Below are 13,543 nucleotides of genomic sequence, written 5' to 3'. Positions count from 1 at the left end.
TAACATTAGCAATTGTATGGACTCCTTTACATGCAATAATGTGGGATGATTGTTACACCTCAGGGACCACATCTAGCATCAGATAAAAGGACAACAGGTAAATCGACAGTATTGTTCTTTCCAGATGAATAGCAGCTTACCACTCTAATGTGACCAATTTTAGAAATTTTTGTGAAACTCAAATCAACTCTTTACATCAGTCAATCACTGCATCAGCAACTATTCAATAATTGTGTCGTCACTTCTTCAAATTGTAACATTTAATGATGGTGTTAACTCATGAAAACCAAGCATTTCATATGTAACTGAATCTCAACATTGAAAACAGCACCACAGTGCTGCTGGTGGACAGCTAGTTTGTAGTTTCCATGACAGCCTTATTAAACATGTTCCCAACAGCCTCTGAGGACAGGTAGCCACCCAACAGGTACCTACAAGACACAAGATGAGACTGGTTTCAATTAGTGGTTCAATAGCCCTGGTTACATAATCCATTACTGCTGCTTCAATGTGTTACAAAGGCCAATGGAAAAGGCTTGTAAAGGTAGCATTACCCTTTACACTCACATTGCATGACACAGTTTGATTCGGTGTTGTCATCCATTTTAGTTACAACTAAAATGACGAGTCAATTGATGGAAAAATAATTGGCATCTATATTGATAATTGATTACATTTCAGTTAGGCAAAAATCCTTAAAAAATGAAAAACACTTTCTGATTGAAGGGACTTTTCTTTGTACAGCTCAGGAGGTTGATAGAAGTCGTCCACCTCTCAGAAGGTTGGAGGTTCGATCATCATGATATCAATTGTAGGCGGCACGGTGGGGCAGCAGGTAGTGTGCGTGCCTCACAGCAAGACGGTCGCCGGTCAATCCCGGGGTCGGGCAGGGCCTTTCTGTGTGAAGTTTGCATGTTCTTCCTGTGATCCCATGCGTGGGTTCTCTCCAGGCACTCCGGCTTCCTCCCACAGACCAAAAACATGCTCATTAGGTTAATTGGTGACTCTAAAATTAGGTGTGAGTGTGAGCATGAATGGTTGGTCTGTGAATGTTGTTCAGGGTGTACCCCGCCCCTTGCCCGTTGACAGCTGAGATAGGCTCCAGCTCCCCCGCAAGCCCGGAAAGGGATAGTCGGGTATAGACGATGGATGATATCAATTGTACTGGTCCTCCTATGAATCCTCCAGAGGATTACTGGTACCTGTGAATGTGGATTGTGGTATGAAGCATCATATCTCTATAATTGGCTGTTTTGTCACTGTTCAACTTTACTAGCATCTACTGGATGTTTGGATGTACAGCATTTATTCTGCCATTGTCTATCCAAATCCAAGCCAAGAAAAAAAAAAAAAAAAACTTTTTCCCCCAGCCTTCCTACACTACCTAGTGTTCACTGCAACAGTAACTTTCCAGAGATGCAGAATAAAAAAAAATAAGATGTGCAACAATTCAGAAAAGATACAATTTGGAAGAGTTTTTTTTAAAGGCAAATCCCATTGTTTCATCACCACACTGTCAATGGCCTTCTTGGTCATTGTGGAGAAAACAGAGACCAAACTCAACTCCTCCCAGCTCTTAGCCATCTTCTACTCCGCCTTTCCATCATCGACTGCATTGGACTGCATGACTGATCATTTATCGTCAAAATACAGAGTGTGTACACTGCCATAACCTGTAGGTAAACATTCTCCGAACAACATCTGAAACAGAATAGCAAATGTTATCAAGATGTAAAAAAAAATCTATTGATAACAAATATAAAAGTTGAGTGCAAATACAAAAGAAAAAAAAGACATGACATTAAATCTCAGACATCTGTCAATCTAACAGAATGAAATTAAAAAATTTTCGTCTATAGCCACAATCCAGTACAAATACATTAAATTTAAAGCACAGCCAATCCATGCTGCCATGATCAGGCAGTTGCATGTTTTTGGGGACCAGCATCTTTAGGTTCACCATCTGTTTTTTCTAATTCCTCCTTCTGAGGAGGATATTTCTGTGAATCCTTGTGTTGCAAAATTACAGATAAATTTAGTCATTTATGTTGTTTTAATATACTATACTGTGTTCCAGATGCTTATAAAAGTGTAGCACTGCAGCTGAAGGCCTTCAGCCAATACAGTAATGTCATCTAGTTGTTTGTAGAAAGTTGTTGGAGCCTGTCTGCTCTGCAGACAGCAGCTTGACTGTTTGGCGGGGGCATACAAGTCAGGCTTTCAGGGCTTTGGCTGTAGTTGGGGGTAAATTTAGCATATTATTAACTCGGCAGGCCTCACATTAAATGGACTTTGACACCAGTCTTTCCTGCCCTCTAGTGGATTTTCCTAGTAAAAACTGTCAAACAAAAATCTTGCTTATAGTTTTACTTTGTGATTTTTCTACAGTTTTGTAATCGTGTTTGCGTGACAGCGGCGGGAGAATCGCATGCTTTACTTCGTGTTAGATTGAGGTTGCCATTTGTTACTACCACATCTTAATGTAGGCTTGAGTGGGAGAAAAACAAAGATTGTCAGAAGTGGGATTCGAACCCACGCCTCCAGGGGAGACTGCGACCTGAACGCAGCGCCTTAGACCGCTCGGCCATCCTGACTTCCATTTCATTTATGGAAACTATGACATATAACAGTAGGCTCATACTGGATCTTTCAAATTAAACTCTGCCTGATTGTCGACTGTCACTCGCAATTTTTTTATAGCTAGATAACCCGTACATAATCTATAGTTGTTAGGTATTGCTTCACGTCTCTCAAAATCAGGTCCCATCGAGATTCTCGGATCGCTGGATTTTGTGTCGAGTGCTAAAATTTTGCCACATAGAAACAGTTGACTAAATTCAAAATATTTTGTGAGGATAAAATATGTGGTGTCTTAAATAAATTTAATTTAGTATCATCCGGCAGACAATTTTAAGTGGGAGGTGACTTCTGATTTTCCCCAGCAGTTTTCAGTCCAAGCCTAGACCCTGAATTGGAAACCATCATGACCGAGTGGCCTCAGGTGAGCATACGCAAACCCAAAACAGCTGTCTGATGCTGTGTTCTCAGACAAGAAAAGCAGTAAGCAGAAACAACTGTTTGCAAATAAGAAGTCACTCACATCTGTGATTACAGACTGACAAAATCAGGAGAAGGTAGGTGGTTTTCCCACAGTATACAACTCTCGTACTTTTTAGTTATGAATCCTTTGTAGTTACTGTTTTGCCTGTTTGTGAACCCAGCATTAGCTAGCTATGTCTGGCTTGTGTCAGAATCGATGTCCCTTAAATACTGTATAAATGATCTTAGTTGTGTAAAAGACAAAACAGCACTGACAGACCACCGTGATATCATATGAGACACTGTTCCACAACTGACTGCCTAATCTGTGTGGTGGTTCCATCTTGTGATGCACTTTGGACTTTCAATCCAGCGATCCGACTTCAAATCTCAGTGCAAGCTGCCTTAATACTAAAACGAATTCAGCACTGGGATGAAAAGCAGCCTTGTGCCCAGAAGAAGCTGGGATATTTGATAATCCCACTGTGTGTCTGTCAATTTATCAAATTTGACTGGATTACCTATGTGAGATTTTCTTAGTATAGCCTACCATTAACCCCCACAGTAAATACTCTGACTTGTACGATGGTCTTTCCTGCCCTTTCGTGGGCTTTCTTTGCACCAGGTTGTGTCAACAAGCCAGCCAAAAGTTTAGCATCCTCTTAAGTAACTGTCTTATATACGATTTTATGGTTACACATGTGTGACAGATGCACAGGTACCATGTATGTAACTTCATGTCAGACAGAGGCTAATGCTCATCACTACAACATTATGGTACAGGTATTGCTCCACTGAAAAGGGCTGATGATTTTACAGAGGAAATAGTGAAAAGGCTACCCATCTCGACAGCCAAACACAGTAGTTGTAATGTAATCACTAATTACAAATGATAGCATTAATGTGCTACAGATATTCTAACCAACTACATAAACATAACTTTTTACATTTCATCAACAAGCAAAATGTGGTCTTCCAACCTCAGCAACGAGAGGGCTCCATCAGTGATGTGAATACAGTCCCAACTTTCAGTCCAGTAATCCATCATGATGAAAATATTTTTTTCTGATTAGCCAATGCTTTTCAATCTGTGAATAAAATCAGATTTTGTACTATTTATATCAGACTAATGTATCTCTTTTATATACTGTGCATTGCCATAATCAAATCCTTGTCAGCCTGGAAACCTATTAATTATTCCAAATAAGGTGAAGTAAACAGAATCTGATATCAATGGAAAGATAGGCATAGAAAAATCCTCTAGTTTGGCATATAAATGAACACGACAGATGCAGAGAAGTCAGCTTTATTCAAAAATACATACAAAACGTATTCTTAGACAAAAAACCTCCAAAGATTTAAAATTGGTTCACTTAATTTAGTTCAATCAGGATGTCCACACGTTCATTCACCATTCTCTGAAGGGCTCCCCTGATTGTTGTCATCATTGTCTGATTTCTCATCATCTAGGAAAGATAAAAATGATTTGCAAGGCATACGTATGTCCAGTTTTTCTAAACTTTACAGGTTAAATGGATTAACATTGTGGTTTTTTTTTAAACAATGTACAGATCAACAGCTACTGAGAATAAAGAATTCTGTATTGAATTGATTCTGCTGTTTTGTATTGCTTTTACATGTGTGAAATAAAGCCTTCATTCATTCATGAACATTGAAAAACACAAACACTGCCAAAAATGGCATCCCAAAATGTTTACTCACTCTCAAGTGTCTGCTGTAGCTCCTGTATTGTACTGAGTAGCACGTGGAACTGCTTCTTCCTTAACTCCAACTGCATGGGACAAAAGGGACAGTTAGGAAATAACAAACATATGTATGAATGATTGAAAATATTACAGATTAGAACAGAAGAGATAATTGTATGCGTACCTTAGCATCGACATTCTCCTTGATGTGTGACAGTTGCTGGAGTTCTTTATCAAGCGCCTCCAACTGTCTGTCAGTGATGAAATTAAAGATTAAGCACAAAAGCAGAAGCACTTAATACGTAATGAAACACATAAGAATTACTTACTTTAGTGTTTCATGTCTGTCTGGGTGTTGCTGGATAACCTTTGCTAAAGCATCGTACTCTGGAAGGAAAGAAAAAAATTAAAATGTGACAAGGAGAAATTCAAATGAGCTCAAACTCACCACAAATGTTTTTACATTAGTTTGACAACACATATTGGCCCTAATTTAAGATTATGTCATCTACTGATTAATGCTTTGATTAATCAATCAAATGTTTAGTTAATAAAAACGTGGTATTGGTTTTACTTCAAAACGGTGGGACTCCACCTCCAATATTGCCTTGGTCTTTCTTAGTTTCTATAGAAAAACAGAAGTACATTCTCCTGTAAACAACTGCCTAAATTGATCTGAGGTACTGAAAATATTCTTACCTTGGCGATTTTTTCGTATTCTCTTTGCCCTCTGAATTTCTTTTTTGCATTCCGCTATCTTCTCGTGTGCAGACGTGATGTTTTGTTCTGCAACGTGGAGTTAGGGTTACTTCAACACTTTCATAACACACAAAAACATCCACCGTTTCATGGTGACTCTGGTGATCCAGCTCTTGTAGTCACCACACATTAAGTATGAAATGTAAAAACATGAGTATTTCTGTTGTGTATAAGAACAGACAGACGATGGGTTGTCAACAGCTTATCTGCCACTGGTCAGGGTTGTAAATATTCAAGGTCAGTGTCAGAAGTCCCAGAAAGTTTCCTACCTATATTCGTGTAGATTTTCTCATAATTCTCCATTTCCCGTAGGTTCATGTCATAAACCATCAACGTCTTCCCCATGGAGAATTCACACTGGGCGAGTGTGCCCAACATCCTCTGATACTGCGTGATTCTGAAAACAAATTACAAGACAGTATATGTCTCAAAGCAAGTTCTTCACGACGCTTGCATAGAAACTCTTGGTGGCAAAGTCTGTGGCTGGGGTCGATGGAACTCCCTTACCCTTCCTCTGGGGTCCCCTGAGGCGAGTTGCACCATTTGGTGAAACTCTTTAAGAGTACATTGATTCGGCGGTCATCACCGGCTCCATCCCCGTCAATTAGAAGACGTTTCCGAATAACTTCATCTAAAAACAGTGGCGAAAGCGGAAATCAAACACCCTTTCAGATGCAGGAGATAAATTACCGCTGAGCTAACTGTTTGCTAGCTAGCTGGCTACTGTATATTAGCTATTTTGAAAGCGAGCTGCTGGTACGTGAAAAAATGGTTCGTTTTGGGCAGCATGGCTTGGTACATATGGATACGTTAAGAGCTGCAGCACACATTTCTACCCGTAGATTTTACCATGAAGTTGGAATCAATGAATTTAAAAGTTACTTACCATCAGTAACAGCGCCCATGTCTATAGGTAGCTGGAAACACTTTATTGAACAACAGGAAGTGAACAAAGCAGTTCGCCCCTCCTCTCAAGAGAGTCGATGGTGATTGGCAACAGCAACGAGCTCGGTTTGAGGTTTTTTTTAAAAAGCTTTATTCAAGATGCATTTCTCAATTACAATTTGTAATACGACAGTAACAACTGAATACGTTACTCACTACAAGATTCAGAGGCAGAAGAAAAGAAAGATAAAGGACATACACGTGGATAACAAGGCACAGATGAAACATTTAACATAGGTTATTCATCAAAATAATAGCAACAGAGACACGAGGAAATGTTTCTTTGCATTTTTGTTTAATACTTTGAAAGGGACTTAAAATATAGTTCAGTGTTATTATAAGTGTGTCGAATTTGGTTAAGTCCCTTTCGATTCGTGGTGGTTATGGTATTTACCCATTTACTTACGTATTCTGCCATTCAAAAATAGGGATATCGTCTATTTTAAGAGATAGCCCAAAGCTTCATAACAAAGGGCACGGACAAAAGGCAGAGAATTAAAAAAGAAAAAGAAAAAGGAAATAAAATCAGCATCTGCAGTAACACATAACGTAGGCTACATTGTGGAGGATCTAAGAAAAACTTTTTGTTCAACAGGGTCCGTATTTGTAATAATCTTAACGCAGGTATCTATCTGAGTGCATTTTAAGAGAACTGTTAAGGTGTTTCTGGATTTGTTTTACTTTACAGAAATGTACACAATCTCTGTAGAGAAAAGGGAATGCCAATTCTTCAGCAGTTAAAAAAACAACACAAAAGGCAAACCTCGAACCCGTGAGAACCTAATCAACTGTTTACAATGCCAGGGATTTTGCATGACAATCATATAGTCAGTTCAAATGTTGTAAATCCTGACTGCCTTTTTTACAATAAACAAGTAAAATCACACTTGTGACCCACAGCTATTTAAAATCTTTCAAGTGCACCTTTCACAGGAAATAATCTGTATGTTTATTTTTGTGATACCTCCTTGACCTTGTTTGTAATACAGTGGTCATCACTAATTTCCCAAGGTTTGTGCCATCGATGATGGAGAAGCTGCTTTAACTCATCAGTGTGCGTGCGTCCTGGCGCAGTGACGTCTCTGTCCCAGAATGCAGTCTGGTAAACAGACATGGAAGCACCAGGTGAAGACCTCCACAGAGGCTGAGCACTGCACTCGCTCTTTCCCACCGTCTTCTGTCTCTTTCGCCCAGTGCATCCAGTTGATATACATCTGCCTGGTGTCAAGTTTACGTCTACGGCATCCAGAGCCTTGGTAAGAGTGAAGTTGTTGTCGATCTGTGACGACTGCTAATGACTTCTGCTGTGCTGTCAGGCTCCTGCCAGCTTCCTCGCTAACGCTAGTCATGGCTGGCTACAGGCTTCAGCTAGCAGGCTAATGTAGCCGCCACTGCTCTCTAGTAACGGCTGTACCAGTCACAGCCCCACTCTGGATGGAGCCTGTTTTCATAGCATAACTGCGAATAGGCATTATGTCTTTCGTATATCCTATTTCAGATTAACATTTACTTTGTCTATTGTACTTTTTGAAAAAGAAATGTTTATGTACGTTAGTGTGTAAACAGTAGAGGCACGAGCACCGACAGTCAACTAACGCCAAACTGCTGGCTGTGAATGGTCTCTGCTAGCTGCTGCTAGCTAGCTAACTGAGTTGTCCTGTTGTGAACTCACTTGTCAATGACAAGTGCTTCGTTTCCGAAGAAAATGTCATCTTTTGCCAGTCACGATCTTTGACACACTGTCTTCCAAGAGGGCAAACCACGATTTAATTCAGGCTAAGCTACGAGTACAGACACGTTTAAATCACAAGATAGCAGACTGCTGGGAAGAACCATTTTACAGTGTGTACAGTACATTCATTCTGACATCCTAGTCATAGTCAGTGCATGCAGACACGTGTAATGGCCTGGTGACAGTTCAGTATGACCGTTCTTTGACTTTCAGTAGAATCATATCGTGATATATCATCACCTCATGTTCCTGCTGTACAAAATTCTGTCGTCCAATTCCTCATTGCAAGCAGTTTCTTGAGGCGTTTTGTTTGATTTAATCAGTGAACAGCAGACCAGAGGTCACCGCATTAAATGTCACTTGATTATTTGATGTGTTTTTTGCATATATGCGCCATATTATGTAATAGTGTATTAAGATTGTAAAAGTATTTTTAACACTTCATAATATTGTGACACTGATTACAACAGTATCACCTGTCTTTTCTAATTAGATGAGAGGATATGCCAGAAGGCCCTGCATATTGTTCTTTTTTGTCATTGGCTTGTGGTTGTAAAGTGATCAAATCTTGATCTCAAAGCTTCCTCTTGTGTGGGTCATGCTGTTTGTAAGTATTTGGATGGTTACATGTTTTTGTAAACAACAAATGTTGCCAAATGAGAGTAGCTATTGTATTATAGTTCAGAGTTTTGACTCCAAGGGTGTTTGATGATGTTCATTTAAGTGTTGTATGAAAACTTCAGCAACTGTAGCCATTTTTATGCATGTCTACTATCACATAGGTCTGTTAGTTACCATTTGGCTACATAATGTAACCTCAAGGTAGTCAGAATGAGCAATGACTGTGCAGGATCTTTGACCAGTGAGAAAGGTAGAGGTGGACCTGAAAAGAATTTGTGGAAGTGTTTGATTAAGCATGATTACTCGTTAGTGGAAGTAGAGAAAATGTCAGACCTTCCACCTGATTTTGATCTACACTTCTCGAACTTCTCTGAGAGCAAAGGTGCACTGGCTGAAGCAAGATACGCTGATACACAGTTGCAGTTTTTGTATGCCATAATATATCATTATCTTGCTTATTATATATTTACATTAAAAAATGCCTTACTCAGAAGCACAGCACCTTAGGTAGTGAAAGCCATGAGTAATGGCTACATTCATCTTAGCTTTGCCACTGCCAGTGCCTTGATATTGGGCTGGCTCACTCTCATAGCTTACTGGCACACCTGCATGGAACAGAGCCACCTTTAATGTTATTAGTTACACCTGAGCTTTCAGTCAAAGTGTGTGCCGTCTGTAGCTGGTTGGTTGTGCTCACACATTGAAAGTCTTTCCTACCTTACATTTAAGAGATGCAGCTGAGTTTAAAGTTGGTTAATTTGTGCCTGTGCTTTAATTGGCAATAGCAAAAACTTTTGACAAATACCTTTTTGATTTGTTTTGAAAATTTAAAAACATCTTAAGTAAGTTGTTGTAACTTATACACAGCAGTTATCATTTATGCTTTTGTGTTTTGTTGAAAGTCATATTCTACCTCTATGAATACATGTGTATGTATCAGTTAAGAAAACAAGAACAACGATAGCCTGGTATGATCTCAGCCTTTAACAGGGATTACTGTGGGGCTGGAGAGGCTGGTTAGGGATGGTGCTTAATGGATTGGATTTCTGCATCATAGTGGAGAACTCCATGACGAGGCCCAGACAGGACAGTGTTATCCTCTAGATATAGTCTTATGATTCCATATTCACTGATTAACCCTTTCAAGAAACAGCAAGAACCTGCTACTGACTTGTCTTCTCTCAATATTTGTCTATGTGTGCATGGGCTTGTGGGTGTCTCCAGACTTCCTCTCCAGTGTGCGTGGCAGCCAGCGATCACCCAAACTGATGAGGATCGGCTGATTGAGTTAAAAATAAATTCCTTTTTTCTTATTTTGCCAAGGTAAGATCTCACAGCTGCTCATTACACTCTATTGATAGTTACTGTATTCTCCAACTACAAAATAATCATAAGTAGTTGTACAGTGCTTGCAGATGGTTACAGCTGTGATTTACTTAGAGACACAGAGTTCAGTACAGCACTTTTATAGTCATTACTTTTCAGTGAGCACACAACCCTTTAATTTTCCACACAGACTCTTGTATTGGTTCCCAGGTTTACCTGTGATGCTTTCTGTTAACTTACTTGAAGTTTTTTTCAAGTTATTGTAAACATGTGTTGCGTGGAAAAGGTAGTTAGTATTTAGCAACAAGAAAAATCCTCTCCCTCTTATTTTGTTTCTAGGCTACAAATGTATCAGATGTGTTTTTCACTTGATCATCTCGTGCAGAAGAGTCACTGTCATCTATGCACCTGTCTGCTCCAGCTCTATGCAGGCACACGTCTCAGCTGCGTTTCATGGGTGTAACCATGATCTAAAGTGTTTATTTATGCTTCAGGTCTATTTATTTGACAAAAAATGAGAGGATATGTAAGACTGAGATATATGTATATGTGTATGTTTATGTATGTGTATATATATATATATATACACACACACACATCTACATTTTACAACCTAGACAGAGCGTAGTGCTCCAGTTTGTAATTCCACAGACTCTCCCTTCGCTTTTGCCCAGCAGCTGAGAGGACACAGGAACATCTTGGGTATGGAGGAGTTGCAGTGTTTATTCATGGCCAAACTTAAACCTACACTGTGCATTTACTCACTGCTAGCCTGTCCCTGTTCTCCAATCACCATCACCTGTCTGCCCTGAGCGCAGCCAGTCTCTCTCTCTCTCTCTCTCTCTCTCTCTCTCTCTCTCTCATAACAAGAAATGTCATCTGCAGACTATTCTCATTAAATGTGTAAGTTACACATTACAGAGAATAAAGATTTGCTCTGCATGCCCCTTGAATGATTGATGAAAGAATGATCTGAATGTTTTGTGTTATTGTGAAAACTCTGCCTCTGTTTGGCCCATTTGCCAAATACTTGATATGTTGCGCTGTTGTGTATACCACTGATTTAAAGATGATGAGCCATTTCAAATTCCTGTGGGGGTTGTATGTGTTGACACATACAACTACAAATAACTAAAATAACAAGGCAGAAAAGTCCATCTATATAATTTTACATGTGTTGTCACCCTAAAACTACAGCAACAGCATCTAACATTATGCTGTAGATATCCATATGTATTATTAAAATAGTGAAGTGTCTTTGACCAACCAGGGAACCTGAATGTGATGTACGGCATTCTCGTCAGGTTCAACCCTGGGTGCCAGACTTGTTGCCCACAGTAAATTATTCCAATTCAAGCTTTGACGCTATCCTTTGACATCACCTACGAGTGATGTCAAAGATGATCATATATTTTGGAACACTTTGATACAATAGATCAATTTATGAAGTGTATGTATGTACAATGAACAAAGACTAGAAGGACATAAAACATAACTTTTCTTTGAGACACTGGCAGCATCCTCAGGACAAGCTTCCTAATTTGTATTTCTAAATTTAGTGTTGGTCTAAAGACAAAGCCAAGTTTCTGAACTGCACACTTAAAATGAGCAAGAGGGCCGAGGTCATTTTTGCTCAAGGCTCCTCAGGATACTTGGCAAATGGCACTACATTCAACATGTTCTGCTATTTATTGAGTTTTTTCAGATACCCTCCATTTGAGCACAGAAGGCTTCTTAAACTGTCCTTGTTTTCTGTCAAACTAACAGATGGTTGTATCTTAAAAAATGTTTATTTGTGATGGATAAAAAAAAATGTTACATTGAAGCAATCACTACATTAGTCATATAAGATTGGAGAGACAGCATCTAGAAATGTTTACACCATTTGTAAGTCAGCCGGTGTATTTCTTTGTCTGTTTACAAGAATTCACCAAACATTCTCTGTAGCAAGACAACATAAAGAGCTTCAATTTCTTCTGTTCTTGCATATCAGTTGAATATGTGCACCAATGGAGTCGATTACAGACATTTCATTTTGAAAGTGAAAGTTGGCTCTGGATAACTGTCTGTACACATCTGAAAGGTTTAGCAACCACGGGGGAATCTACTCGAGCCAGTCCCAAGTCTCACAATTGTTACATCATCCTGTTAAAGACAGTTTGTTGAATTACCAGTAATATGAGCTATACCATTTACAATAACAGCCACTGATCCACCATCAATGAAGATCAGATCGACTTATTTGTAAATATGTTGCTCCTTGACTCTTGTGTGTGAGAGCTTACATTGAAGTTAATATCCACAGACAAATTATAATACAAATTGTGGTACCACAATTCTACGTAATGATCAGTAGATCTTAAAAATGTTGTTACGAACACTTTTCCACCAGTGTTTTGGTTACGTCTCCTGTGACTCAAGACGTTGTTTTTTTTTTTGTTTTTTTTTGTACTACTGTCATTTTGATGTGCCTATGGTTGTGCCTTCTCATGGTTCATATGTTTTAGATTTTAAATGCTAATAAGAATCAAGTCCTTATTTATTGACCAACACATACAATCAAGTCAGTTATTTAATTCATAACTCTATAGCCCAATATCACAAATGTGCCTCATCCTGTCAGTAATTGATTGGATATTGAAACGGACAGTGAACTTTTACAGCTATATAGTATGTTATGCTACATATGTATAATAATTATCATCATATAAATTATATAATACTCTTACTAATGCAGTGTAAACAGAGGGAACCTGAGCTTATGCATGTTTATGTCAATAAGCAAGGCTGAATTAACCACCAAGCCAAGTAGTTGAACCTTACATGTAAAACAAGCCATAAACTACCCACAAACCTTCAGATAAACTGCCGGTCAAGTCGCTGTTTGTCGTATGTTGTATAAGCTTTGTACTTGTTGCTTGTCAAGTGGCCACACACACTTTTTTTTTTGAGGGGCGGGTGCCGTGAAACAACACGCGCTTGCCCGTGTCAATCAGTGAAAAAGTCCTCCTATCCCGAGCGCGACCAACGCTGACTCTTGTGTTGTTACATTGTAGCGGAAAGAATGTCGGAAAGGGCCGAGGATGACGTCAGGGGGGAGCAGCGCCGAGCAGCCAGGCAGCAGCTGAAGCAGCAGCAGATCCAGCGGGGAGAAGGCTCCACAGCAATGGCGACGGTTGCGGAGCGGCGATCATTGCCTAGTCCAGAAATAATGCTGGGGCAGCCTTGGAGCAACTGGGTCGACGCCGCCAAACTCCACGGCAACGACGGTGAGTTCCCCAGCGTCCCGAATGTGCGCGACGAGGCGAGGTGGAGCGCGACAGTTGCCAGTCCTGTCCTTTTTTTGGCCGATTGCATGCAGTTTTTGGTGGAATATGAAGAAACGCTACTGGTAGCAACAGCACGGGCAGGCAAG

The 13,543-nt window shown here is 39.7% G+C and overlaps 2 protein-coding genes and 1 non-coding gene across 3 annotated transcripts in view; 1 reads left to right on the top strand and 2 right to left on the bottom strand.

Moving 5' to 3' along the window:
• Nucleotides 1-2,511: 2,511 nt before the first annotated feature.
• Nucleotides 2,512-2,594, bottom strand: trnal-cag (transfer RNA leucine (anticodon CAG)). The gene has a single exon. It is a non-coding gene; the product is annotated as a tRNA-Leu (tRNA).
• A 1,735-nt stretch (nucleotides 2,595-4,329) lies between these two features.
• On the bottom strand, nucleotides 4,330-6,445 carry thoc7 (THO complex 7). Its single transcript, XM_070959084.1, has 8 exons — nucleotides 6,391-6,445; nucleotides 6,012-6,135; nucleotides 5,774-5,901; nucleotides 5,445-5,531; nucleotides 5,075-5,132; nucleotides 4,930-4,996; nucleotides 4,762-4,831; nucleotides 4,330-4,505 (listed from the first exon to the last, which is right to left on the bottom strand). Exons 1-8 carry the CDS (start codon nucleotides 6,407-6,409, stop codon nucleotides 4,444-4,446), a joined length of 615 nt encoding a protein of 204 aa, XP_070815185.1. The 5' UTR covers nucleotides 6,410-6,445; the 3' UTR covers nucleotides 4,330-4,443.
• Nucleotides 6,446-7,562: 1,117 nt separating this feature from the next.
• The window catches only part of LOC139328722 (ataxin-7), a 30,148-nt gene continuing 24,167 nt past the window's right edge, over nucleotides 7,563-13,543 (top strand). The window contains exons 1-3 of the mRNA XM_070958688.1: nucleotides 7,563-7,705; nucleotides 10,027-10,125; nucleotides 13,185-13,397. Of these exons, the coding sequence (XP_070814789.1) occupies nucleotides 13,193-13,397 (205 nt within the window). The 5' untranslated portion in view covers nucleotides 7,563-7,705; nucleotides 10,027-10,125; nucleotides 13,185-13,192. The remainder of the gene's footprint in view (nucleotides 7,706-10,026; nucleotides 10,126-13,184; nucleotides 13,398-13,543) is intronic.

The sequence above is a fragment of the Chaetodon trifascialis genome, chromosome 3 (genome assembly GCF_039877785.1).
Source record: "Chaetodon trifascialis isolate fChaTrf1 chromosome 3, fChaTrf1.hap1, whole genome shotgun sequence".
Taxonomy (NCBI): Eukaryota; Metazoa; Chordata; class Actinopteri; order Chaetodontiformes; family Chaetodontidae; genus Chaetodon; species Chaetodon trifascialis.
This window is presented reverse-complemented; position numbering and strand designations above follow the sequence as displayed.

Bases quoted from the DNA above. Each gene is read 5' to 3' on its own strand.
- thoc7 (XM_070959084.1), bottom strand. The intron at 5,902-6,011 runs GTAAGGGAGTTC...ATTTGTTTTCAG, and splicing joins CAGGGGACCCCAGAGGAAGG to AATCACGCAGTATCAGAGGA. The intron at 5,133-5,444 runs GTAAGAATATTT...CTTTCCTTCCAG, and splicing joins AATACGAAAAAATCGCCAAG to AGTACGATGCTTTAGCAAAG.